General features: G+C 37.8%; 1 protein-coding gene across 8 annotated transcripts; it reads right to left on the bottom strand.

Moving 5' to 3' along the window:
- Positions 1-898: 898 nt before the first annotated feature.
- SUVR5 (histone-lysine N-methyltransferase SUVR5) lies at positions 899-24215 on the bottom strand. Of its 8 annotated transcripts, none has more exons than XM_086583496.1 (12): positions 23915-24215; positions 21331-21889; positions 20523-20825; positions 20306-20427; positions 17135-17245; positions 6722-9628; positions 6262-6423; positions 5601-5717; positions 5420-5523; positions 5198-5335; positions 4403-4490; positions 899-1555 (listed from the first exon to the last, which is right to left on the bottom strand). In XM_086583496.1, exons 5-12 carry the CDS (start codon positions 17243-17245, stop codon positions 1448-1450), a joined length of 3735 nt encoding a protein of 1244 aa, XP_086439622.1. In that variant the 5' UTR covers positions 20306-20427; positions 20523-20825; positions 21331-21889; positions 23915-24215; the 3' UTR covers positions 899-1447. The 8 variants fall into 8 exon arrangements, with proteins under 8 accessions (XP_086439622.1, XP_086439584.1, XP_086439605.1 ...); XM_086583458.1 differs by having other exon boundaries at positions 20317-20427; positions 23915-24180; XM_086583479.1 differs by having other exon boundaries at positions 20317-20427; positions 21331-21885; positions 23915-24180.
- Between the last annotated feature and the right edge of the window lie 1552 nt (positions 24216-25767).

Below are 25767 nucleotides of genomic sequence, written 5' to 3'. Positions count from 1 at the left end.
TTGACACAAAAGTCTAACATAATGGTTCCTCGTTCTGAGAAGGTTCTGTGGCTGGTGATCTGGTCTGGAAATTGGCCACCTTATCCATGTACCTTGTTATCTATATCCTCTTTCTTGTTCTGTGTTTTTTTCTTGTTACAAACTTTCAAATGGAATGTTAGGCAGATGTCCTTGCCTAGTTCAACATAGCTACACAGATAGGGCAATGCGATGCTAGTAGCTGTACGGAAGGACCAGTGCACTGCCAATCGCTTAAAAGAAAGTGCCTTTTTCACTGTGGATTTGCTATATAAAATGATTGGTTTCCTATATAAAAACTCTCCTTCGACAGCTAGAAGTACTCTATTCCTACAATATATATGTTAAAATCATTTTTATTATTTCAACTACAATCCGACTCACAAAACAATCAAACGAATGTTAGGGTGCCTCATTTGTTTTATCTTTATTTGTTTTCAGTGGAACAACCCCCATATAAGTAATTACGAAATAATCCCATAATCTCCACTGAATCCGATCCTAGTATTTTTCTAAAATTTCCAAAGCCCTGTTTGCCAGTGTCTTCAACAAATCTGGTAGATTGAAGCCTCTATGTTTGACCTGCAAATTTGAAAGCTGCCCTAAGCTACAACTTCAAGAGGCATGGACAACAAATAAAGCCTATTTAAGTTACTTTCGAGTGTCTGTGGCCTTGCACAAAACGGACAATCTGACATATGCTATCCAAATCCGTCAATGTATGTTCGCCAGTTCAAGGAATTACAGGAATTACGCTGCATTAGTGATTGTCTAATGTCTATCTCTGACTTAACTGCAAGCTCCACCAAAAGGCAAGAGAAAGAATATGCACTTCAAGTAAACAGTTCTACAACAAATTTGTACCATCCACAGGAGTGAATACATCACCAACAAATAATATAAAGTATAAACCAACTGAGATCACAAGTCTTCATGTATTTGGGTGGATCCTCTTTGTTGAAAACTGTTTACATCTCATTTCTGTTAAGGGAGTACCGAAATTCAACATACTCAACCATTCAATTTAATACTGCATTTGAATATCTCGAAGGATATTGTATAAATAACTCGGCCCACAATAAATAGGCTTGATCGGAAAAGGGGACAGATGCAATGTACACAAACGAAATGCCACCCACCCATTTCATGGGACAGTACATCTGAGTATCTTCCAACTTCTGAGCCAGTACTGGATAGTAGTACAACACTCCCTCGAAAGGCAACTGCAATATGGTGGTGCTGATGAGCAAGCTTTTTGCAAACAATAATAACTCTTGCATGACGTGCCAGGTTCTGTTCTCTATCAAGGGGGAGAGTGGTGATTCCGCTTCTCTAATGTCCTCAATTATGTTAGTAATGAATGTTCCAGGAAATCTGATATTTCTATGTGCTTTGTCAGCGTAATTGTAACTTTAGGTTCATCTTAGATTTAGAACAAGTGACCTTCACAGTTCGGTGCCCTGCAATTGCAAGGGTGTCTTCCAGAATGAAGAAGCTTCTCACGGTAACTGAATCCCAGTTCTTCGCCCACAGCAATCTGTATATTTATAAACAATATGTTTTCAAAAGGAGAAACACAGACATACATGAATACATGATATGCATCCATCTCCTAAGAAACACACAAATTGTATACAAACAAGTTCTTTTACATCCTTACCAGTTGACAACATGATTTAAATCATATATACAAACAATTTGACGACTTTACAGAGAAAAAGATCATATCTAAGGCTTGCTTGTACACAGTTACCAATTGCAACTCCACGTCAATAGGGTAGTGCAGTGGACAGATTACCTCCTCATCTCTTCACCAGAAGATTTTAGCTTATAGATTGCGGAGTTAAGAATTACTCTGCAACTGAATGACATTGTTTGAAAATATAAAGCATCTGAATGGGCAAATGAAAAGTGACAAAAAGCAACATGTGTAAGGGAGAAAAGTGGTGTACCCGTGGTAGAGAGAGATTCTCGTTTTTTGGCAACTTAGAAATGTCATATAACTTTTTAGCCACACGCTGGTCTTTATATAAAATTAATATCTAGCAAAAACGCCTTCCACAAGGTAAAATGAGATTACTGATGAATCTCAAGTATAAGAGACCTGAACACAAAGCATCACGAAAGCAAACATACATGTACAGAGGGTATCAAAAATACACAATGGCTTGGCATTTCAGTATGTGGTCGAGGCATAAAGGAGTAGGAGAGTAAACCTCAAATATTAGACTATGGACTTTTGGTGGGTGACCATTTTACTGAATTTTTTAGTGTGGATTTTGTGTTGGTTACCCAGAATCCATTTAGGTCGGCTCTCACATATCCATTTTTGGATAAGGAAAAAAACAAAATAAAAACAGATCTAGGCTTTTCTCTGTTATGGCTTCTCCTTCATGTGATCGACATCAACCAAGGTAGCATTAGGACATCAGGTGACTTGGGTTTCTCAAGTCCAATTGAAAGAGCTTCCTAATTTCCTACATGTTCTTCATTACCACACCTTGAGGCAATCAAAGATTCCATTTCGAAATTCACTTTTCACAACAAAAGCTAGAGAGGAGAAGAGGGGATCAGGTTTCGTGGGCGTTCACTTGAGCCACCACCAAATGTTGTTCCAAGTAGAAGAAACTGGGAGGAAATTCGGAATAAAAATCGGATGTCACATGTTACTAACAAAGGCATATCTTCTACAAAACTCGCTTTTATATGCGGTAACAAAGATAAGAGCAAACACCCAGGTGAGGTTTACAAAGAAAACTTCAAAGACTAATTTGAAGACGATGAAATTCCACCCATTAAGACCATCGACACTGAGTATCTCTTCCTACAATTCTAATCATATCAAACACGATAAAATTTCTCCAAAAATTGAACAGCCTATAACATCCCAACTTGTGGGATACTCTTTTAATATGTCTAATACAAGGCCCAAAATATCGATATCGATGAATATATCGGTGTACCCAAAAACCGATATATATCGGATATATCTATTTTTTTGGTGACCAGTCCAAACTATTTAAAATATCATAAATATCGGAAATATAATATCGGAAATATATTGGAAATATCGGATTGATATTAAAAAATGGTCAAAAAGTCAACCGATATATATCGTAAATATCATATATATCGATTATATCGGTGATATAAAGTTTTATATTGGAAATTCCGATATATATCGGGAAAAAAAAGGTTCTATATTCGGTGGATATATATCGGAAATATCGATATCGGTGTACCAAAATACCGATATATATCGGATATATCGGCGATATTTTGGTCCTTGGTCTAATACACATGTGCTTGTTCAAGAGTTTGTGCTCGAGTTTATTTACAATAAAATTCAACATACTAATTGTTTGAAAAACTCAAGAAACTTCAAAATTTCTTTTTTTTTTATCAGTAAAATGTGATGTGTATATATATAATCATATAGTCAACTTTGTAGGATGAGATATCCCACTCAGATATAACAAAGGGAAAGACAGATACAATATCGATACTAGAGAAAAGAAAAATAAAACTACGATTACTAGAGAAGACTAAAGCGAAGGGATGCAATCATGCATGGCCGAGCAAGGAACCCCATCTGAACATAATATCCCTGAAAGATGTATTTGTCCACTCCTCCCAAAACTTCGACCAAAGAAAGACGAATCACTTGATTGCTACAATCATCGGTGCCATAGTCATCGCACATCCATCAAAGTGTCTCCTGTTCCTTTCCAGCCACCATGATAGCAAAAAGTAAGATGCTCCACACTCTACATTCCTTAGGGGAATGGACACTAAGCACCCAAGAGCTCAACGGATCTTTCACTGACCGAGGAACAACCCAATATACCCCAGAGTGCCCACAAAGTAACTCTATATCTCCTAAGAAAACAGGACAATGAATGAGAGTGTGACTCACTAACTCCCCATCAGCCATATACAAGGGACAAAAGTTAATGATTATTTTCTTTCTCCTAATGAGATTGTCTATGGTCAAAATCTTATTATGGGCCGCACACCAAATGAAGAAAGAAATGAAACAAGGGATCTTTGCTGACCAAATAAAAGAACTAGGAAAGTCTGGAATCATGACCACTCAGGTGTTAGCCGGTAGATGAGAACACAAAGAAAAGTATAAAGACTTGGTTGAGAATTTCATTCTTGATATACTAGCCCTCATACAAGATTGTGTTCAACAATTGTATTTATGTAATTTTCAACTACAAGATGACGGAAAAGACCCATGCATGTAAAGTTCTTCTAAGTTTCCTTTTCCTTATTGTTATACATTACTCATATCATAGAACCACTCTTTGATCCGTATCATGTACACTTTCAAGAACCACAAAGAAAAGGTTAATTGCAAGAGAAGAAAAAGAATGCTTACATTACGACTTGCATAGAGACCAACATGAGCAAGCTGACAATCCATGCTCTCCACCAAAACTTGGTAACATACAAGATTGGGCGAGCAACTGTGCGATATAAACATCAATTGGTTGAGTTAGTAAGTACTTTACTATATTTAGTAAGGCATTTATAGATCCATAGAAAGGAGAAGAAATTTGATCACACTGAATTAAACTTTTTGAAGCTATGCAGACAAGGTTGGCTGAGCAACTTATGTAATATAGACAATAACAGATTGTGTTAAATGGGATTTGATCAAAATCAAGCAATTTATGTAATATAGACAATAACAGATAGGGTTAAAAGGGATTTGATCAAAATCAAACCCTACGAGGGAGATACAGGTCCAAAGAAAGGAGAGAGAAGACTAGACTACTGTACTGATGGATGCAAATCTCTCATGCTTTGCTACATATTAGAAGTCCACTTCCTTGGCATCATTTGTTAACTGGCTACCTACTTTTATTTTGCTAGCTAGTAGCTTTGTCACTTCATGAATACAGCCTTAACATCATTTTTAGTAGAATCATACTGTTCTATTCAAGATTTACAAAATAAATAGAAAACTATGAAACCAGAGCAAGCTCTGAATTGATTCCTAAAAGACCAAGAGGATGGTTAGTATATTTGGACGTGTGGCTCTGGTGAACTACTGGGCAGCTGAGTAGCTCACCAAAGAAGTTGTTCCAAGGATTGCCTATATGTGTGCAGTATGCACAATCAGATTGGTTCAATAATTGTACAAGTACTGATACTACATACCGTGTCTCACCTGTGATTGATAAATCGTGAAACATTCCCGTATCTTGTGGCATCAATCATATGCGAGACCGATCCATCAGTTGGTCCACTCATGTCATCAATATGAGCATCAATCTTATACATATAGCTGCAACCTTCATCTTTACAGCTGAAATTTCAGGCAAGCCATTCAGGATAAGTATATACTAATTGACAGAAGGGGGCTGAAGAAAGCACTGAGTACCAAAAGCACCTGTTATTCCTTTTACTTGCCTCCTCGTTATTTAAAACCTCCCCAATGTACTCACACACAAAAGTTCCACGTGAAATTGCTTCAAGAGCTCTGACTGCCCAACCCTGTGAATCAGCACACGCAAGGCATCAATCTCGCCTTCCTAGAAATCAAGATATGTTCATAACTGTTACAGTGTTACCTTATTCTCTGTTTTGAAGACTTCTAGTTTAACTTGCACCCCATTTTGCAAAACCCTATTTGGGCAAGATCTATCACAGCTGCACAAGGAGTTGCACTCGTAGACCAGGTAACCCTCCTGCATAGTTTACCAATATACATAGTAAAGTAGAGTTCAATGAGCATATGGTAACTTGTATGCACTCAATAAGAAGCAAAGATCCACACATGCACAAGGAATATTGGCATGGCTTCCTAGTTGGCTTCCAGATAGAATTAGGACTTGTTTTCCTATTCAAAGGCATGTTAGCCTCATTGTTATTTTGGTTGCTACGGAATATTTTACTTAGAAATTTTCTTCTACTTCAAAGATTGAACCCCTAATTTTAGGTGTTGATGAATTTATTTTTATTGGTGTTCTTCATTTATTCATTTTAAATTGCATCTGCCTTCGATAGTACATCATAAGTATCGTAAGCGAAGCAAATAGTCCATACATATCTAACCAAATGACATAACAATCTCATTGGTCCGGTCAAACAAGAACAGGGAAAGATAGAAGTCCCATAACTACATAATGTAAGTTGCACCCATCATCTCAAAGTTCTAACTACTTTCCAGGATGCAACTATTTGGGACCATCCCTGGTAAGAAGAAATGAAGTGAAAATGGTATCACATTACCTCCAAGATGATTCTGCCTTCTTTGTCATATGGAAATTTACCACGCATTGATTGACCATAAATATCCTTGGCATCTTCGTAGTCATTGTCAAAAAGGTAGACATGATCACATACTTCAGCTGAACAGGTCGAGTGCGGACAAGCACACCCCAACTGCGAACTCTGCATGGATAATTACTGGACATGTAAAAGTGCTCTTCATAAGTGATGCAAATGCAGTGTAAAAAAATGTAAGCCGAGATCATAAAGAGAACATGATTCGGATTATAATATAAATAACTACTATGGTGAAAGGTCTATGCGTATGGAAGCAATTAAATTTCTATCAATCAGGCTGGCTTTTCACTGAGAGGGACCCCAACTGGACCAACAAAACTATAGGTCTTGTTGGTGAATTCACATATATATCAAACACATATGTAGTTTTACAAGATGAAGAAAACTACGCACAAACAAATACCTCTGTATCACAACCAAGGGATGCATCAAGGACCCGCTCTGTGACATAACTAAATCCATCCCAAGGCATCAGACAAACATTTATTTTTCTGCTGGAATCTTCATCTAAATTAGAACGGAGGGAGCTGACAAGATCGTCATCCACTACACATTTCACTGAAACTGATTCCCGCCCGAAACTTAAGTCTTCACACAAGACTATAGCCTTTTGAGCGAGTTCTGATTGTATATGCCTTGGTTCAATAATATAATGGCATTCATCCATTTCCAAATCTTCAACTTCGATAGGATCTTCCGATACTTTTGGTGTGAACTCCACAAAAACACTTGGGAGTGGCGTCAAGGGAAACAAATTACGGTGGTCTGCGACTCGTTTGCACCCTTTTGGACAGATAAACCCATCCTGGTGCCATTGAACTTGAATATTGAGCTCACTACATAGCTTCGCAGCCTTCAGATATAGACGTTCAGGCAATACTCCATACTGCTCCTCCAGTGCAGCCTGGAGGCTGATCTTGCAGCAAGTGGAACGAGCCACAGAAAGAATATCAAGGTTACTTGGCCGAGATTTAGCCTTCTGAATCTCAGAAAACAAGATCTTCGCAACAGCCGAACATTGTGATTCTGCCAGTCTACCAAGACCAACCACCTCAGCAACCTGAGTCTGCATGGTTCCCCCTCCAGCAATAGCTGAACTGGCTGCCTGAAAGCAAGTGATAGCTGAACTGGATGCCTGAAAGTGTTTTTTCATCCTTATATTTCCCCTATTCCTGATCCTAAAAGAAGCAGCTCCCAGACCTTTCCTAAAACTAGGGCGAGTGAGTCTGCCTGACTTTAATTTATAAGGATTAAGATGGGTTCCCCTCTTGGTGGAAATACCGCTGACAGAATTCAGTCCCATATGAGCAGCTTGATGGTGGCGCCCAAGATCTGGCAAGAGATCAAACTTCAATCCACAGAATTTACAGGTGAACCTGCGTGCCCCACCTTCAATCAAGCAACTCGTCAATGAGGCATCAGTCAATGAGGTATCATTATTACCAGGCTCAAGGGGTTGAGAAGCTAGGGTAGCTGACAGGTTGTTCTGTTGAGCAGCAGTGCACGTCTTGAAATCCTTGGAGTGGACTGAGAGGACATGTGACCACAACTGTTCAGTATTCACAAAACGGCTGCCACATGGTATACACTTAAGAAGCAAGCATTGTTCCAGGAACTGCACCCCATGCCTTTCCCTCCCATGCGTCTCCAGAATTTTCCGGTTTGTAAAAGAATTCAAGCATATCGCACAAGCATAACCTCTGAACAGCCACTGTGCTTCCTTTTTGTGAATATCCATCCAGTGTGAACCAAGCAATTCGTCATGAGAGAACTCCTTCAAACATATCTTGCATTGAACATTCATTTGAGAACTATGGCTTCTCGGAAAGGCCTCTGGCTGCAGCACTGGCTCAGGAACACCAAAAGAAACTGGGTTACAATTCTCGACATCAAAATTCCAAATGCTCTTGAGTTTTTCTCTCTCACACGATACCAGTTTCATTAAGCATTCACCAACACACAAATCTTTAGAAGCTTCTGATAAAATCCACTGGATCTGGGTTTCCTTAGAAACTGGATTTCGGCGGGATTGCACACTTTTAACAAAGCCATGCAGAAGCACGCATGCTCTATGTACATGTACCTTTTGCTTCTGCGAGCTGCATTTCTTCAAAAAGTCAATGAAGACTTCTTTCGATATAATCCTACTCTTGCCATTCCTCGCACGTTTAAGAAAGGAAGGAAGATGTTTTTCACAGTATAGTGTGTGGAGTTTTGCAGGGTCTGGGCATGGATCATTAATATTCTGATGGGAAGATCCTATACAGTGCAACAACTCTGCATTATCATAGTCTTTAATAGAATGCTCTGATTTTTCTACCACGGTGTTTTTCCTATCCGAGGTTTCTCCTTCCATAGCAGAAAGTGAGACCTCTCGGACATGATTTTGAACTTCTCCAACCATCACTAGTTCTTGGCAAGATGCTGTTTCTGAACAGGAATTTATCTCACTGTAACTCCTTTTGGTTGCAATCGCTGTTAAACTTGAAGGCTTTTCTATATCCATCATATATTGGCTGTGCTGAAACCTGTGTTTCTTGCAGAATGTAGATCCATATTGAGACCTGTGCTTACACTTTGTACCATGAGTTGTAGTCCCTGCACACATTGGGACATCACCAGGAGTACCTAATTCTGCCTTTGGAGATTGGTCCCGAATGGCCAGATGCACACAACAGTAATCATCACCATCATTTGCCCACCTTATACACTGCCTTCCCTTAGTTTCAATAAACGCTGAACATTGACGGGACTTATTCCCAGGTTCCAAAGGCTTCCCACCATTTCGCCCATCCACAGGTGTCTCCTCCAATACCGTACTTTGGAGACACTCATTATTTTCTGTTTCAACGACAATTCCATCCCATTTGTCAACCATGATACCAGGATAGTCAGATATTTCAGCCCCCTCAACTGAACATTTGTCTTCACAAGCCTCAGATACCAATGTATTTGCATTTTCAAGTTCTGCACTACCAAAAAATCTGGAGTCTATCTCTGCAGTATCAATCTGGGGTTGAGTCTCATGTGAAACTCTGACTTCTACTTGTGCAATATGCATCTCTGCACGGCGGACTTCAAGTTTAGGGCGCTTCCTACTAATTTGGAGACCCAGCCTTGTGGAATCATCGCCGTAGGAATCGTCACCATACCACTTCTCCGAATCTCGGCCAATAGCTATGGGTTGTGAGGTCGAGAACCACTTCATAACTTCTTGCTTCCAGGTCTTCCATTCAGAAGCCAACTCTGGCTGCATAGCTGCATCCCTGAGTGCTTCAATTTCATTCCACAATACAGAACTTGCAAATTCCTGGTTCAAAAAAGAACAGGTAAGATAAAAAATGAAAGCAAGAAAAGGAAAATTGCAACATTCTTAATATTAACATATATGTAGGTATTTTGTAAGGGCATAGTCAAGTGAGCGGAGCGAACGTTTTTGGGAGGGGTAGGGGTACGTGGGACAAAAGGTAGTTTGGTAGGTTTTTGTCTGTCTGTTTGTCCTCACCTCTCCCTCTCTCTCTCTCTCTCCTTCCTTCTCTCTCCCTCTCAACCAAACCCTAACTCTCTCTCTCTCCCCACCCACAAACCCATCTCTCCCTCTCTCTTCTCCACCCTCCGCTCACGCCCCCACTGCTTAGCAGTTATCTAGTAGTAATGTAGCGTCTACTGTCTAGTCTAAATAAATGAACCAGGAACTTTTTTTTTTGATCGGTAAGTATAGTTTTATACATTTTATACATAGTACAAAATGCCGCAATAAATCGCAATATATATAATTTTTTCAGTCAATCAATATTGAAATATTATGATATATACCCTGGTATGGGTAGGTTGTAAATGGATCGGTTTGGGTCAGATTCTGGAAAATCTGAACCCGAACAGATAAGAAAATTGGAAACTCAAAACCGAACTGATAAAATATATTACAAACCGAAACTGTGGGAAACTATAAAATCAATTAAATTCAAAATTAAATCGATTAATTTCAGCCACACAATTGATAAACATATACAAAATTAATCATAAATATTAATAAAATGCCATCTTATTGGTTCGGGTTCATATCGGCTCTGTGGAGGGCAAACCCAAAACCAAACCAATATCTTATCTGTTCGGTTCGGTTTTGGGTCGGTGGAGGGCAAACCAAATTACCAAAACCCAAACCGTTTTTTATTGGTTTGGTTCGGTCGGTTATCGGGTTATCGAAACCCATTGACATGACAGCCCTAGGTATGGGAAACTCAACTTATCGGAAACAAAGCGTGATATATTGCGATATTTCTGTCTTATAATTTATTATGTCGCGATTTGGGACAAAAAACACTGTCGAATTGATAAGCACTTCATCTTCTTCCTCCATCTTCCCAAAGCCACGCATTTGGATTACATAAAGGCTAGCTAAAAGCTAAAATTTCATGTGAACATACTAATAGAGAAGCTGAGGCACATGTTCGAAGAACTTGGTCGGATTTTATGTTTTCACATTCGATGACTCTTTTACAAATTTGATCATGAGCAAGTGCTTCTTGATCCAACTTCGAGAAGTTTATCACCTTCGTCGAAGAAGTTTGCAATCAAAGGGTTGTCGTCTCCTTTCACTACTCTCTCATATTTTTCCTTTTGTGAAATGTGACATAACCAAAACACAATCCAAAAAAGCCTGCAAGATCAAATCTGTTTTTGTGTGGAAATGGTTGTGCACGTGACATTTGAAGCCAAGGTCACATGGGCAACTCCTTCAACAACAAATTGATTAATTAGCAACTCTTTGAGCAGAGATGTTCTTCGTGGGTATTTTTGTTCAATTAATGTGGAGGAAGAAAGAAGACGAAGTGTCTGGTGAAAGCTCAAATTTCTCAATATAGCAAGAATGGGTAATTTAACCTGGAAAATTACATAAACGCCCTTGTAAATCACAAATTTCAGCAGACTTAGCAACTAATCAGTCGACCTCTCTTTACCAGTGATATTTTCTGATATATTACGATATTTGTCTATTTATCTTGATTTTGGTATTTTCACACCTCGTTTTATCGGACCTTTGACACATAATATTTACCATAAATATTGGAAATTTGATATTCCGATAAATTACTCTGGCACGAAATTTTGTACTATGGTTCTAAACAAATGAACGAGGAACTCTTTTTTTTTTATCGTAAAGTATAGTTTTATATATACCTAGGCTTTCTCTTAAACAGACATGTCATATAGTGTCTTAAGCAGCATATATAGTGTATAGTTAATAAGCGTAAATTAAAAAATTGTTCAAGACACTATATAAGATGCCCACGAACGTGCCCGTTTAAGAGAAAGCCTATATATATATATATATATAGGATGAGATATCCTATAGTACAAATTACAAAGGAAAGAAAAAAAAAAAAACAAGACAAAAGACAAAAACAACATTTCTCCCATCTGCTCATTATAGTCTCCCATCTGAAAACGAAAGTCTCGAAAAAAATGTGACGAAATTGATCATGCACTTTTGACCAAAAAAACACAAAAGAGCTTTAATGGCTAAAATCACTTTCTCCATAGACAACGACGTGTCTTCAAAATGTTTGTCATTCCTCTCCAACCATATACCCCACAAAATCGCAAAAGGGAGCATGCTCCAGAAGCGGTGTGTCCCTTCAGAGAATGGATATTCAAGTTCCATGAGGCTAAAAGTTTCTTCACAGACCTAGGACAAACCCAATAAACCCTGGATTCTAGAATAAAAAAACACCAAATTCTCCGAGAAAAATGGCACATCAACAAAAGATGGTTCACTGATTCCCCATCCCTCAAGCACAAAGGACAAAAGTTGACAATGATCTCTTTTGATACGCCTTTTCCTAAGATTATCTATTGTCAAGATTTTGACTAAAGAAAGAAAGTGAACTTTCAAAGGAACTTTCAAAGGAGGCACACCAAAGAAAGAAAGCAACTTTCAAAGGAACTCTAAAACACCAAATAGTCTGACTCGGAAAATTATGAAGAATTTTAAGACCGCGGCGAGGAATAAGAGAGTGGAGCTTAAAATAAAAAGACCTAGTAGAAAACATCCCTTTTTTGCCAATAGACCAAAGTCTCGTATCTTTGTCCGGTCTCATCATTGTGAGTGCAGCCACATTCACTATATCCTTGTCAAAGAGAGGATTATAAATCCCAAGGTCCCAACCAATAGAACAATTATCTTCCCTCATGAACCAACAAACACGTTTATTTTTAAAGTCAGATAAAGCAAATAATCTAAAAAACACCTTAAACAGGGTCCTCTCATCCTCCCAAAAACGAATATTATTGTCATTACCTAAAGCATATCTAATATTCTTGTGAAACTCCTCCTCTGCTTTTTTAATATCTTTCCAAACACCACACCCATAGGGAATGGTAATTGGACCGCTCTCTCCCCCAAACCTAGTCACTATAACCTTCCTCCAAAGGCTATCATTTTCCTCCCCAAACCTCTAAAGTCGTTTACCAAGCAACAACGCAAGATTAAACTCGTGCAAGGTCCTAATACCCAAACCACCCTCCTGCCTCAACAAGCCCACTCTCTCCCAACTAACTAGATGAAACCTATGTCCATCTTCACTATCGTCCCAAAAAAAAACTTAATAATTGATTCCGATCTATCAGCGACACTAATCCTTAATAATTGATTCCGATCTATCAGGGACACTAATAGACATATAGAAAATGTACATGCAGTAGACAGGAAGGCTAGAAAAAATGTATTTAACAAGAATAACTCTATCACCTATGGAGATGCCCCCAAAGGGAGACCAAGGTATCTCGATGGGAGATTGCCAGAAGTGCACCCACCCAACTGAGGAGGCCAAACTATCAAGACCCTCCTCACCACTCACCCCGAAGATAGTGCTCTTAGCCATATTAACTTTAAAACCCAAGACTGCCTCGAAACAACATATACTACCTCTAAGATATCTCAATTGCTCAACATCATACCCAACAAAAACCACTGTAGGTGGGATATCAAAACCTGGTTTTGACCTACTTTGAAACCATGTAACGCCCCTAACCGATTAGCTCTCTCAATCATCTTACAAAAAACCTCTACAACCACGAGGAAAAGAAAAGGAGATAAAGGATCGCCTTGCCTAATCCTTCCAGAACTCTTTAAAAAGCCCACCGGTGAACCATTATTGAGAATGGAAAAAGAGGCCGACGACACATCTCCTAACCCACCCTCTCCACTTAATACCAAAGCCCATATGCATCAAAACATAATCTAAGAAATCCCAATGCCCATGATCATAAGCTTTCGCCAAATCAATCTGACACATGACACCTTGGTTACCACTCCTTTTTTTTTATCACCAATGGCCTCATTCGAAATCAACACCCCATCCAAAATTTGACGTCCATACACAAAAGCTCCTTGCTCTAAGCAATTACTCTCGATTGCACCCTTTTTAATCTCATAGACAAGATCTTTGAAATGATTTTGTACGCACTACTGATAAGGCTAATGGGACGCAAATCGCTAATATCCTCCACCCTTTTTTTTAGGAATAAGCTTGATGAAAGTACTAAGGCTATGAGCCAAGAAACTCGAATAAGCTTGATGAAAGTTCCCCCTCACTTTCCAAAAAAACTCAATGGGAAAACCATTTGGGCCTGAAGATCTATCATTTTTCAAACCCTTCATAGCTTCCCACACCTCCTCCTCCTTCCTATGAAACACCGATACGTCCCTAGGGGTGAAATATCCGTGTCCGACACGGATATGCCCCGATACGTGTCAGATACGCGATTTGGAGTATCCAATTTTATAATTATTTTTTTAATTTCCGACACGCAGAGGACAATAATCTCACACATACAAGAAATTTTTTTGGAACTTCAACAAAAAAAAAACAAGTGAAATAAAATCCAAGTTAAGAAGAGATGCAAGAGAAGAAAGATGAAGTGAATCCAAGTTATATATGTAAGTTGCTGCTTAATATGTTTGAATTGGTCATTTTATGAAGTAAAATTGCCATTTTAATTTGAATTTGGTGAAAAATGCTCAATTATATAATATTTATATATATATTATTCAAACGTGTCCATGACGTATCCGTGTCCTATATTTTTGAAAAATGTCATGTCCACGTATCCGTGTCGTGTCGTGTCGTATCCGTGTCGCGTATCGGTATCCGTGCTTCCTAGCCTCCTCTAGCTCGTCTCTTTCCTCATCCGGAATGTTATCCAAAACAAGATTATCAACCCGAGGACGAATATAATTAGGTTATGTATACATCTTGGAATAGTAGTTAACCACCTTATCTCTAAGATTATCCTACCCCTCACTTCCTCGCCCTCTATCAATAATCTATCAAGATAATTCTCCCTATACCTAGCTTTAGCACATTGGTGGAAATATTTATTATTACATTGCCCTTCCTTAAGCCACCGCTCTCCCGATTTACGCCTCCCAGAAGACTCCTCAAAGTTAACTATCTTCTCGAAATCAGGTTTCAAGTCAAGGCGATGACTCCACTCTTCCCTAGTGAGATGGCCTTCGTCCTCCTTCAAATCCAAAATTCTTATATCCCTCAATAATTGCCCCTTCTTCCTGTCCACCCTACCAAACATGGTCTTATTCCATTCCTTTATTTTAGAGTTCACAAACTATAATTTCTTGGCAAACTTGATGCTAGCTCTATCATCATTCTGATTCACCGCCCACCACTCTCTAAACCTGCCCATGGAATTAGGATCCGAAAACCACATCATCTCAAAACGAAAAGGAGTAGGCCTACCTTTGCCCATCTCTGATGATGATCTGAAGTCGTACTAGGAACCACTGACTGGATCATAAAAAGCCAAATCTCCTCCCACTCACTTGTAATAAAAAACCTGTCCAAAGTCGACAAAATAGGGTTCTTTTGTTTGTTAGACCAAATAAACCTACCTCCTGTGAGAGGAAGATCAAGAAGCTCGCAGCTCCTCACCCACTTGTCAAAACCTCTCATCTGAGGAGAGATGCAGCATCTGCCTTTCTTCTCATGCGAAAATCTAATCACATTAAAATCACCTGCCACACTCCAAGAACCACCTCTGCTAAAGGCGTAGACATCATCCAATTCTCCCCAAAAAGACGAGGCATCCTCATTTTTTGAGGGCCCATACACAGCTGTCACTAGTTTAGAACTATTTTCCCCTCCAAATTTACAAACAATAGAGACCGAATATGAACTGATAATATTCTCAGACACACACTTTGACCTTATCTTTATCCCAGATAATGCACGCGCCACGTGTGGTATCCAGTGCTGGAAGCTCGATCCAGTCAATGTTACCGATACCCCAAATCTCACGAACAAGCAAAGGAGAGAAAACTAGAAGTTTAGTCTCCTCTAAGAGAACCACGCTAGGCTTCTCTTTCCTAATACCGTCCTTTATACTCGGCGTTTCTTATCATTGCCCAAACCCCTCAAATATAAATGAACCAGGAACTCTAGCCATGCAATATGGAATTATCATTTTCCCCCTGCCCCCCAACTAATACATATAGAAGCATATATAACAATTAGCAACTGAATGCCCCAACCGAAAATTAGGACTAATATGTGTCTTTTTTCTTTTATTGGAGTACATAATTAATTTAAAACAGAGGTTAAGATAAAGACAATAAAGTAGTATAAACTGATAGAATAATAAACAACCACAAAGAATGCCGGTGCCTATACCTCAACCATAGAACCTAGCACAAAGTAGAATTTTCATCTAAATACAAAATCTAAACTGGAACATCACATAACTCCTCAAGCACCCTGGCCCATCAAAGTACAAGACATCTTAACCATCCTAACCAATGAATACTACCTCCAAATCTTACTGTTACACACAAGACAGAATCGCCGAAGAACACCAAACTGAAATCCCCACAGCCTGTGAATAACACGAGCCTCTCTACCACTTATTTTGATCTAGAGAAGTAAAGGAATTAGCCTTCAGCATTCACTCTAATTGAACTAGAAAACTCTTGCCAATATAAGAAGTAATATGTAGAAATCCGGAGTTTCGGGACGATAAATCCTAAAACAATACAACCTACAAATTGGATGTTCATAAAATAGAAGGAAGTGTGTTGTAGTGAGACCCTCTACCACTCTACTTTTCCATCAAATTATTGTTGTCTATCAGGAAAAAAAAATGTCTACGAAACGAAGAAAAATTACATAGTAAATTCAATTAAAGAAGAACTACGTCTTTTGGGGTGTCCTTTTTCCTAGAAAATTAGGTCGCCTTACCATTTGGAGTTAAGATTGTCTTGGACTCTTAGGTGTGTCCCAGCCGGGTGGTGAATTTGTTTGGTTCATGGGCTACTGAACCTTTTACTTCATTTGGTAATCGGCTATGGAGTCTTCTACCTTGAAATTTTGTGGGGTATATGGTTTGAGCGAAATGGAAGACATTTTGAAGGAACCGTAGCTACTATAGAGGAGACTATTACGTCTACAAAGCCCACTTATTTTAGTGGTTTAAGGTGTTTAGAAACTGTCATTTTGAGCAATCTGTGTTTAGATGGGACCAATTGCTAGGTCTAAAACTCTAAATATGTTGTTATTGATCTTTAGCTGCTTGGTTGTAATGCTTTTCTATTGTATTGTAGACTATCTCGGCCTATTTTTATTTATTAATGAAAAGGGAATTTTTTATCGACCAAAAATTAAAGAAAGAAAGAGGCAAGGCATCAAACAACTCCTGTAACCCTTGTTTATAGTTTATACAGTTACAGCAATAAGGTCAATCAGATTTTGTAACAAACAACTGTACATCAATTTACTATATGCGCGGAGAAATGATCAATTACCTCCTTCAGCAACTCCACAGATTCAGCACTTTGTGCATTCTGACAGCGTTGTTCCCAAGATTTGAAGGAATTTTGTAGCCAACCAGGATCTACACACCGCTGCAATATCATCTGCAAGGGGAGATATATCACTATTAGCATTTTAAGCACGCTCAACATACAAGAAGCCATGGGATCTTTGATTGCTAAAAAAGCAAATGAAACAGTAATCAAAACAGCAATCAAAGAATCAATAAGACAAAAATGAGCCAAAAAATATAAGAAACCAGACTAGCTAGTAACAATATTTCTTTACGAGAATAAGTGATCAGGAGTAGGGAAGGTAAAACAGGGCAGGGTTTGGGCTTTGCCTCTGTAATCTGTTCCTGTTGTTTTCCTGTTTTGGAGGGTTCTATTGGTTATGTTGTTTTTCTCTTTCTCTTTTCTTTACTTTATGGGGGTATTAGTGATGTTGGGGTGGGGCATTGGTCTTGAAGAGTTAGCTTTTGGCTAATAATTCAAGTGTTGATGTAATCCTTTGATTGTGCTAATAAAAAAAAAGGTAAACACCAAGGGCAAGGACTAAAATCAAAGAAGGGGAAATCTATTTTTTTTCATCAGCAAAAGTCACATCCACCAAAAATCAGCCATTGATTCATCGTGGATGTACACTTTCAATTAGTGGTCTCAATTCGGGGTGTCAACGTAGCCTGACCGATATAATTTATTTGTTGATATTCTTAAATTGTCAATTTCTCCATAAGCTCAAACTTGTGTGAAGGGTCAATTCTATTTATATATTAGAGGCTCATATATATTAACACTCCCCCTCAACAGGACACGCTGGAAATACATAGGTAGAAATACATAGGTAGAAGGATTGGATATCTTCACCTGGCAGGAGTTGAACCCGAGACTTCTCAGAAACCAGTAGCTCTGATACCATGTTAAATTGCCAATTTTTCCATAAGCTCGAACTTATGTTAAGGGTCAATTCTATTTATATATTAGAGACTCATATATGTCAATAGATATGAAACCAGTCAAAGGAAAGTAAGATGAGATGTCCTACTAGTATAACGACAAAGAAGGATAAAAACATGAAATTACTAAGCAAAGGTCCTTGATCAACAAATCAAGGAATCCCATCTCAACATAAAATGGCTGAAAGGTATATCCCTCATCTCGTATTGCAACTTGGACCAAAAGAATAAAAGGCCTTTGATAAACACAATGACCTCCATAATCTTCATCTTTCCTTCCTTCGAAATATCTGCAATTCCTCGCCAACCCAATTCCCCACAAAATAGCAAAAGGAATCATGCTCAAAATATGTCTTCCCTTTCTTGCGTGAACTCTCAAATCCCATGAGGCATGTAGCACTTTCACCACATAAAGATGCTCCAAATGTCCCAATAGAAGGACACCATAACATTCACAGACTCGCCCTCATTCAAACTGAGTGGATAGATATCAATATGAAATTCACTATATATTCATTAATATAATAAGATAAAGCTTACAAAGTTTCTTAAGAAAGTAACAAGAAGCTACTTGTCCCACTCAAGCTCCCCAAATTACAAAAATGCTCTCATCTTACAAGCCCACCCTAATTACACATAAAGTCTTCAAATCTCACTCCCTCAAACAATAGATTAGCAAAAGCCCAATCAAAAATCAAAGAGAACCTCCTCGATGTCCCTCACCATCTTATGCAACTTCTTTTCCTTATGCTCAAAGGCCATCAAATTTCTTTCCTTCCAAAGTGTCCACACAATGGTAATCGGAAGATGATCATTTAACCATTTGGTTTTGGTAGATAGTGGAGCCATAATGATATCCTTCCCCAAAGAACCTGTTAATTGGAAAGGTCTAAAACCGACTCTGGATCACATGGGGATCAGTCAAAGTAATAGCTTTAAATGTGGTGTTTCACTGTGCTGCAGTGTGCCATCTAATATTTCCTCTTTCGCCACTTATCGTGAATCAAATGCAAGCATAATGTTTCAAGTTTTCTCAAAGACACTACACGAACTCTAGTTTAAAGCTTCAAGATTCAACAGCAAACCAAGAGAAAGGAAAAGAAATAAAGAACTACCAAGAAACAACCAAGCCCACTGGACTCTAAAATTGAGAAGAGAGGAGAACACTCTCGGTCATGGGAGTGGAGTAACAGGCATGCTTATTCCATCCCACCATAACTTGAATTGTCCATATATTACTCTAAAGACTCAATTGGTTACACGCTATGTTACATGGACACACCATATTTTGAAAATAATCTGTGTCGGAGACATATCCACGTGTTCGTGTCGGGCATATATTGTATATGATATTGTATGTGATATACCCCAATTTTATATTTTGCCGTGTCAGAACTTCGTATCCGTGTCGAATATGGACACACCTGTCCATAACATTGTAACTTAGGTTCCACAGCAGAATCATTTAACACATCAAGAACACAGAAATCACAAAAACTCTAAAAATAAAAGTAGTTCCCAATTCCCATCATCATTAACAATAAAGTCAGACTGTAACTTGTTTTGACATGATTCAGAAACAAAAGTACCTCAATTATATATCACTAACACCATGGGATATACAACAGAACATTAGTGTCAATTCTATTATCGAAAAAAAGAAGAAGCAAAGCAAGTAAATTTGTGGACGGCAAAAATTTGATACGGAAATTATTCATCTGAAATTAGAAAGTTTGGACAGTAATTCATTTAAAAATTTGGTCCAAAAAAAGGGGGAAAAAAAGGCTAACAATACAATTCATCTTTTACACGTGTATAATACGGAAAAAAAATCAGTTATATCTTTTTTGCATGTTAACTTTTGAAGTTTAGAATATAATATTCTTACCGGAATTGCTCATGAACTACATAAACATAACTCAGTTTTTCCTTCATACTTGCTAAAATTTTAATTCTTTGATATTCTCCAAAGGTTTCAACTTAAAGTGGATTTTCAAAACCTTCCATTTCAAAGTTTTAACATACCTTGTAAAGTCTAATTTTTTTGTTTAAAAATTACAGGCCTTATTATTCGGCAATTATAAGCCTAGACCATAGAATTCGCATATTAATCCTTAGGTTAGAGATGTTCGCCTTATTATTCGTATTATACGAAATATCATATAAAACGGGTATAAATACAGAGTATTATTAGCTATGGTATCAATACCAGGAGCTTACACTCTGAAGCCTTATAAGTATCCTTCCAAGATCGGAATAGATTTTGCAATGAGACGCATCCATAGCAAATTCCTTCCAGGTCGTAACCTCACGAGCAGCCTCAATCACAGCCTATTCCATGTAAGCACCGCAAATTAGGAAAAACAAATCAAGGGAAAAAAAAACGAAAAATAAAGCAAAACAACAAAACTGAAAGTAATGTCTACCTCATTATGCAATTGGTCAATGAGATTCACAATGCCAACAGCAAGCCGATGCATGATGAAGCGTCGTGGAAGAGTCAAATCTTTAACCTTTTCAAAACCTTGAGAATGTGTTTTATGTGCAATAGGCTCAGGAAGTTCATGAATCGGGCGAACAAGTAGCATATCTGCCCAAGAGTAGTTTCTTGTGTGGGGAAAAAATACTACAAAGTACTTCTTTCGATCATGAGTAGGCCTTGCTTTTAAAGTTGATAGTGGACAGTCAGCCCCAGCGCATCGAATGCCTGCCTGCCATATTCCTCTCCACTATACTTGAAAAGAAAAAGAGAAACATGAACATACTGAACAGAATGAGGGTAAATGTGTGCCACATTAGATATGTCTGCTCCTTTTAAATACATCACAGGCAAAAAATAGTCAAAACACTGTTTGTTATTTGTCTAAAACATTAAAATATCAGTTTTTTTTATAGCTTGGTGTTAATAAGGCTTATGCCCCACCTATTACGCTAGTGAGTCGCCTTGTCACACTCATTAGCTTAGAAATCATTATTTAAATCATCTGGTCAAAATATTTTTAAAATAAACCTCAAATGCAGAAAGACTTATATTGGATGGCAATAAGTACAGCTATTAACATCTAATAAGATATACTAGGACAATCCTTAAACTTCCTATCAGGAATTACCACATGTAGATAATGGAACAACTCTCACTAGGCCATGTCCCAGAACCAAAAGACATTAACAATAATGTAGTGCTGCAATTTATTAAAATAAATGGAGACAAACAAAGAAACAATAAATAGGTACCTTCACCCATAATGCCACAGATTCATCATGCTCTAACCATTCAGCTTCTGGAAAATGAGAGCCCCCAGCAAAATTTATATTTGGCAGCTCACCTTCAATTGCCTCCACATTATGATAAAAGTTATGAGAACCAATGAAAAGATCAACATCTCTTTTATCATCATTCAATCTATCTTGCAGTGAGTCACAGTGGTTATTAGGTAACTCTTGCTCTTCTACTCTAAGCCCAGGGTCTAATGTTGTAGCGAAGATGCCTGCCTTGTAAGATGATTCATCTACTCCCCCTCGATCTTCGCCTGGCTTATTTATCAAAGGATAGTCTGCCGTTCTCACAAAGTCATCTACTTTGTGCACTTGTTGGTGGTTGAAACTTTTTTCCATGTTCAAAAGAGTTGGATTCTCCATCATACCGAAATTGCGACCGACTAGATTTTCAGAAATACCGGACATCTGAATGAGACAGTACTACCATAGCTATTTACGAGGATTGGCAGTTCCAAAAATTATCTACGGTTTTTCACGTTAATTCTTCATCTCAGGTCAACAAATCGGCACCTGACTGATGAGTATGACCAAATATTAATGAGCAGATAAGAAGTTATAAAAGTGAAATTCTAGTAACATGCTAGATTTCCAAAACGTTTTTCCATAAAATTATTATAAATACTCTTTTTGCTAGGGTGAAAGTGTACACTACTGCTAGCACACTTAGTTTCTCAAACCACAGAACATTTGTGTGAAAAGTAAAATTTGCATCAGTATAAAAATTAATTGTCTACCCCAGAAACCATGAAGAGGTGTTCCCCACAAATAACTAAAGAACAAAAATATCTACATTATGAGACTGAGAGATAAGCTCACCATGTTCCATAGTGAAAATCAAACCTTTAACCACACCAACAGGACCAATTCTAGCAAAGACTCGTTAACTAATCTGCCACATTATATGTTTTCTATTATGAAGGAATAAAAGGTCTACCCTACTAAATTTCCCATACTAATGCGGAGTGTGATACAATGCTATGAAGAAACCTGTAACCACAGTACACGGCCAATCCTAGTAAAGATTCAATAGTTAGATCAATCATATATGGACTTTCTGCTATTACAAAAAGAAAAGGAGATTTTCCCTACTTGAGGACATTTCCCTATCAAGTACAATCCAAGATTGACCTATCTGTACCCATCCGTTCACTGGAGAGGAATCCTCAACTGACAACGAAACGAAAGACACACCCCAATTCATTACCCAATTGTTATAAGGACATATGAACACTCTCACAAACTTGAGAGAAGCAGTAACAGAGAATAATTATATGTCAAAATGGTTGAGGTCGGGCATAGTTCAACCGTTTTATCTGTTATAGACTTACACTTACCACTACCAGTTGCCAATATAGTTACCGGCCAAAAAAAAAAAACTCACTACATATAGTCCCTCACATGTGATACGTAATAACGTGTTACAACTCAAAGCAGATGTAATATTTATATTGTGAAAGAGCTTCTCATTTGAGCTCCAAGATATTACAATAAAAGCAATAGACATTTTTCCATCATATTTTGCCAATAATTTATATGCAAAATGCTAATGCCTATGAGTTATCTAAAATGAAGAACAAATTAATTGCACCAGGATAAAACTAAAATAAAATTAATAAAAAACACTCCTCCGAGTATCCAACTTACAACCCCTTTTAGCACTTAATCGAAAGGTTTACTTACCTTGCATTCATCTTGGACCTTCAGTCTCTCGGATGTTACTACTTAGTTTATATGCAAGCTACATATGGTAAAAAGTGACATGAGTGTCGGCGTCGTATTTATGGACATTATTTCTACTTATTTTCTTATATTAAAGATGTTTCAAACAATATACTGTTTATAGAAAAAAAACAGTAATCAACTCACATGCCAATTTTGGAAACTATAATCGATTTTCATATTAAACATGGGCATTTCAAAGATCCTCCTCTTCCACATTTGGCACTTGAGTTCCACAACATAAGAATCTAACAAATCGACACCGGAAATTTTAACAATCAGGCAAAGTCAATCACGGGACCCAAAAAGGATAACTGTGCACAGACCAATTTGACACCCGATATAAAATAACACCGTGACCCTCTACGATCTAAAACTCCTAATTGACAAATACCCATTTCACTAAAAACATTAACATTAATAGTTAATATATATATGCAGTCCAAGATCAAGAACAATTAAAAGCATGTGAGAATCTAAAATTAAAAAACGTTACATCTGATTAGGACAAAAATTAAAAAGTGGGTCATAAACAAATAACCTTCTAATCGACAAAATCAGGTCTGATTTGAGCCGAACCCAATTGAAAATTAATGTTTGGGGTTCTAGGGCACGACCATCTTAATGTTGTTATATTTTTTCTTTTCTTTTATTTCAAGGTGTAACAAAATAAAAGGTGTCTAATCTCTAATGTCTAGGGCACGATAAATATGACTGTATCAAAGGTTGCATTCGTGCGGTCGTGACACATACCTATAATAATAATAATAATAATAAACACATATGAACATAACAAAAATTTGGTGAAAAAAAAATGTACCTTTTTAATTTTGTGGAGAAGTTCTGTTTTTTATTTTGGCTGTGTGGGGGGAGCGGACTTGTTCCAAGTGACCGACCAGATTTTTTTGTTTGTGTTTTTTAATTTTGGTTTTATGTATGTATGGCAAATAGAGAAAATGGGGTCTTATGTATGTGGGGAGGAGAGAAAGTGGACCAAGACTCTAGGGATGATCGTGGGTGGACGAGTGGATGGGATCCAATTTTGGGATCAGGTATATTGTGGGTTTGGCTCTGGTCTTGGTCTTCCCCCTTTTTTGATGGCTCGCTCTATAGTCTATAGTCTATTATTGTCTTTCTCAAGGTTTCACGGTTTTATATTGATGGGCAAGCGAGCAGGCTCAGATGAACTTTTTTTTTATTTTCATTTTCATTTTCAGTTTGGGACTTTGGGCATATCCGTCTATTTGATTTTACCCCACTGGTAGCTAGGTAGGTAGACCAGAATCACCAGACCAGTAACACTTTTGTAAGTTGATCTTTTTCATGGGGTATTTGGTAGTTTTGTTGCATCAAATTTTGACAATTTACGGTGACGAGAAGTTGAGGCTTAATTGCATTTTATAACAAGTGATGTAATAAGTTTGAAAGAAAGAAATAGATGATGAAGTGGTGAACCTGTTGTGATTTCGGAATTTCGGAAGCGAGATTCACATCAAAAGAGTATTGTTGCACAAAATGTGATTTGGGACGAGCTTGACCAATGGAGTTTAGTGGTCTACGGTCTACCACTAGGTCTGGTTTGTGCAATTAGATCTCGATTACGTTGAGAAGAGGGGAGGGAGGAGCGGACGCAGAGTGTGTCCACAACTTGGTGGCGAAACATTCCATTGTAGTTGTGTTTTTCGTTGTATTAGGGTGTGTTTGTTAAATTTTAACTCATGAAAAAGAAAAGAAATGAAAGGAAAGGGGTGGTCTACTATTGAAAGGAATGGAAATAAAATAATTTTAAATGGTATGTATTTGGGAAACTGGGGAAAGAAAAGTAAAAACTGGATAAATAAATAATCATGTTTGTTTGCAAAAGCTATGGAAAAGAATAATTGTATTGTTGGGTGTGCTAGTAGTAAGTCCCTAGCTATCTATTTCCTTTCCTTTCCACAAAATTTTCATGAGTTAGCTAAGGACACAAAACTTTTTCCATTTCCATGATTTTGTTTCCATATGGAAAAGTCTATTTCCTTTCCATGGATAAACAAACGCCTTAAAAACTATGGAAAATGTGGACCACTCTTATTTTCTTTTCATTTCCACAGTATTTCCATCATAACAAACACACTCTTAGACTATTAGCCAGGTACTAGAAACTAATGCGTATTAGTTGACAGAGAGGGTGGGGAATTTCCTCTCTCGCTATCAACTAATAAAAAGCTCGGGCAACACTCGAACAGACATCTGAGTAAAAACAAATTCGGACATCACTTGAAGTGTCGTCCCTATCTATTCCTAAAGTCACAATTTAAAAAATTTAAACTCAGACGTCATTTGAAGTGAAGTCCCACTTTAATTTAAAGAGGGACGTCACTTGAAGTGACGTCCGAGTTTAAAATTGAACTTTTTTACCCTTTTCTATTGGGAACAATAAATAGTGGATATCTATAGACTCTACAATAATTTACAATTGGAGTAGTAAAATCTTAATAGCACCTAGGTGGCGCCTATGTGGAGGTGTAATTTTACACCCCCCATTGGAGATGCCCTCTCCAATAGATGGTGTAAACCGTATAGAGTGGAAATTTTACACCCCAAATGTCAAAAAACTCTTTCCAATAGGGGTGTTATACCGTAGGTAATAGAGTATTAGTTAATAGAGAGGGTGGGGAATTCCCCCTCTCG

Source organism: Coptis chinensis, chromosome 2 (genome assembly GCF_015680905.1).
Source record: "Coptis chinensis isolate HL-2020 chromosome 2, ASM1568090v1, whole genome shotgun sequence".
Lineage (NCBI taxonomy): Eukaryota > Viridiplantae > Streptophyta > Magnoliopsida > Ranunculales > Ranunculaceae > Coptis > Coptis chinensis.
The sequence above is the reverse complement of the archived record's forward strand: the minus strand, read 5'-3'. Positions and strand labels throughout refer to the sequence as shown.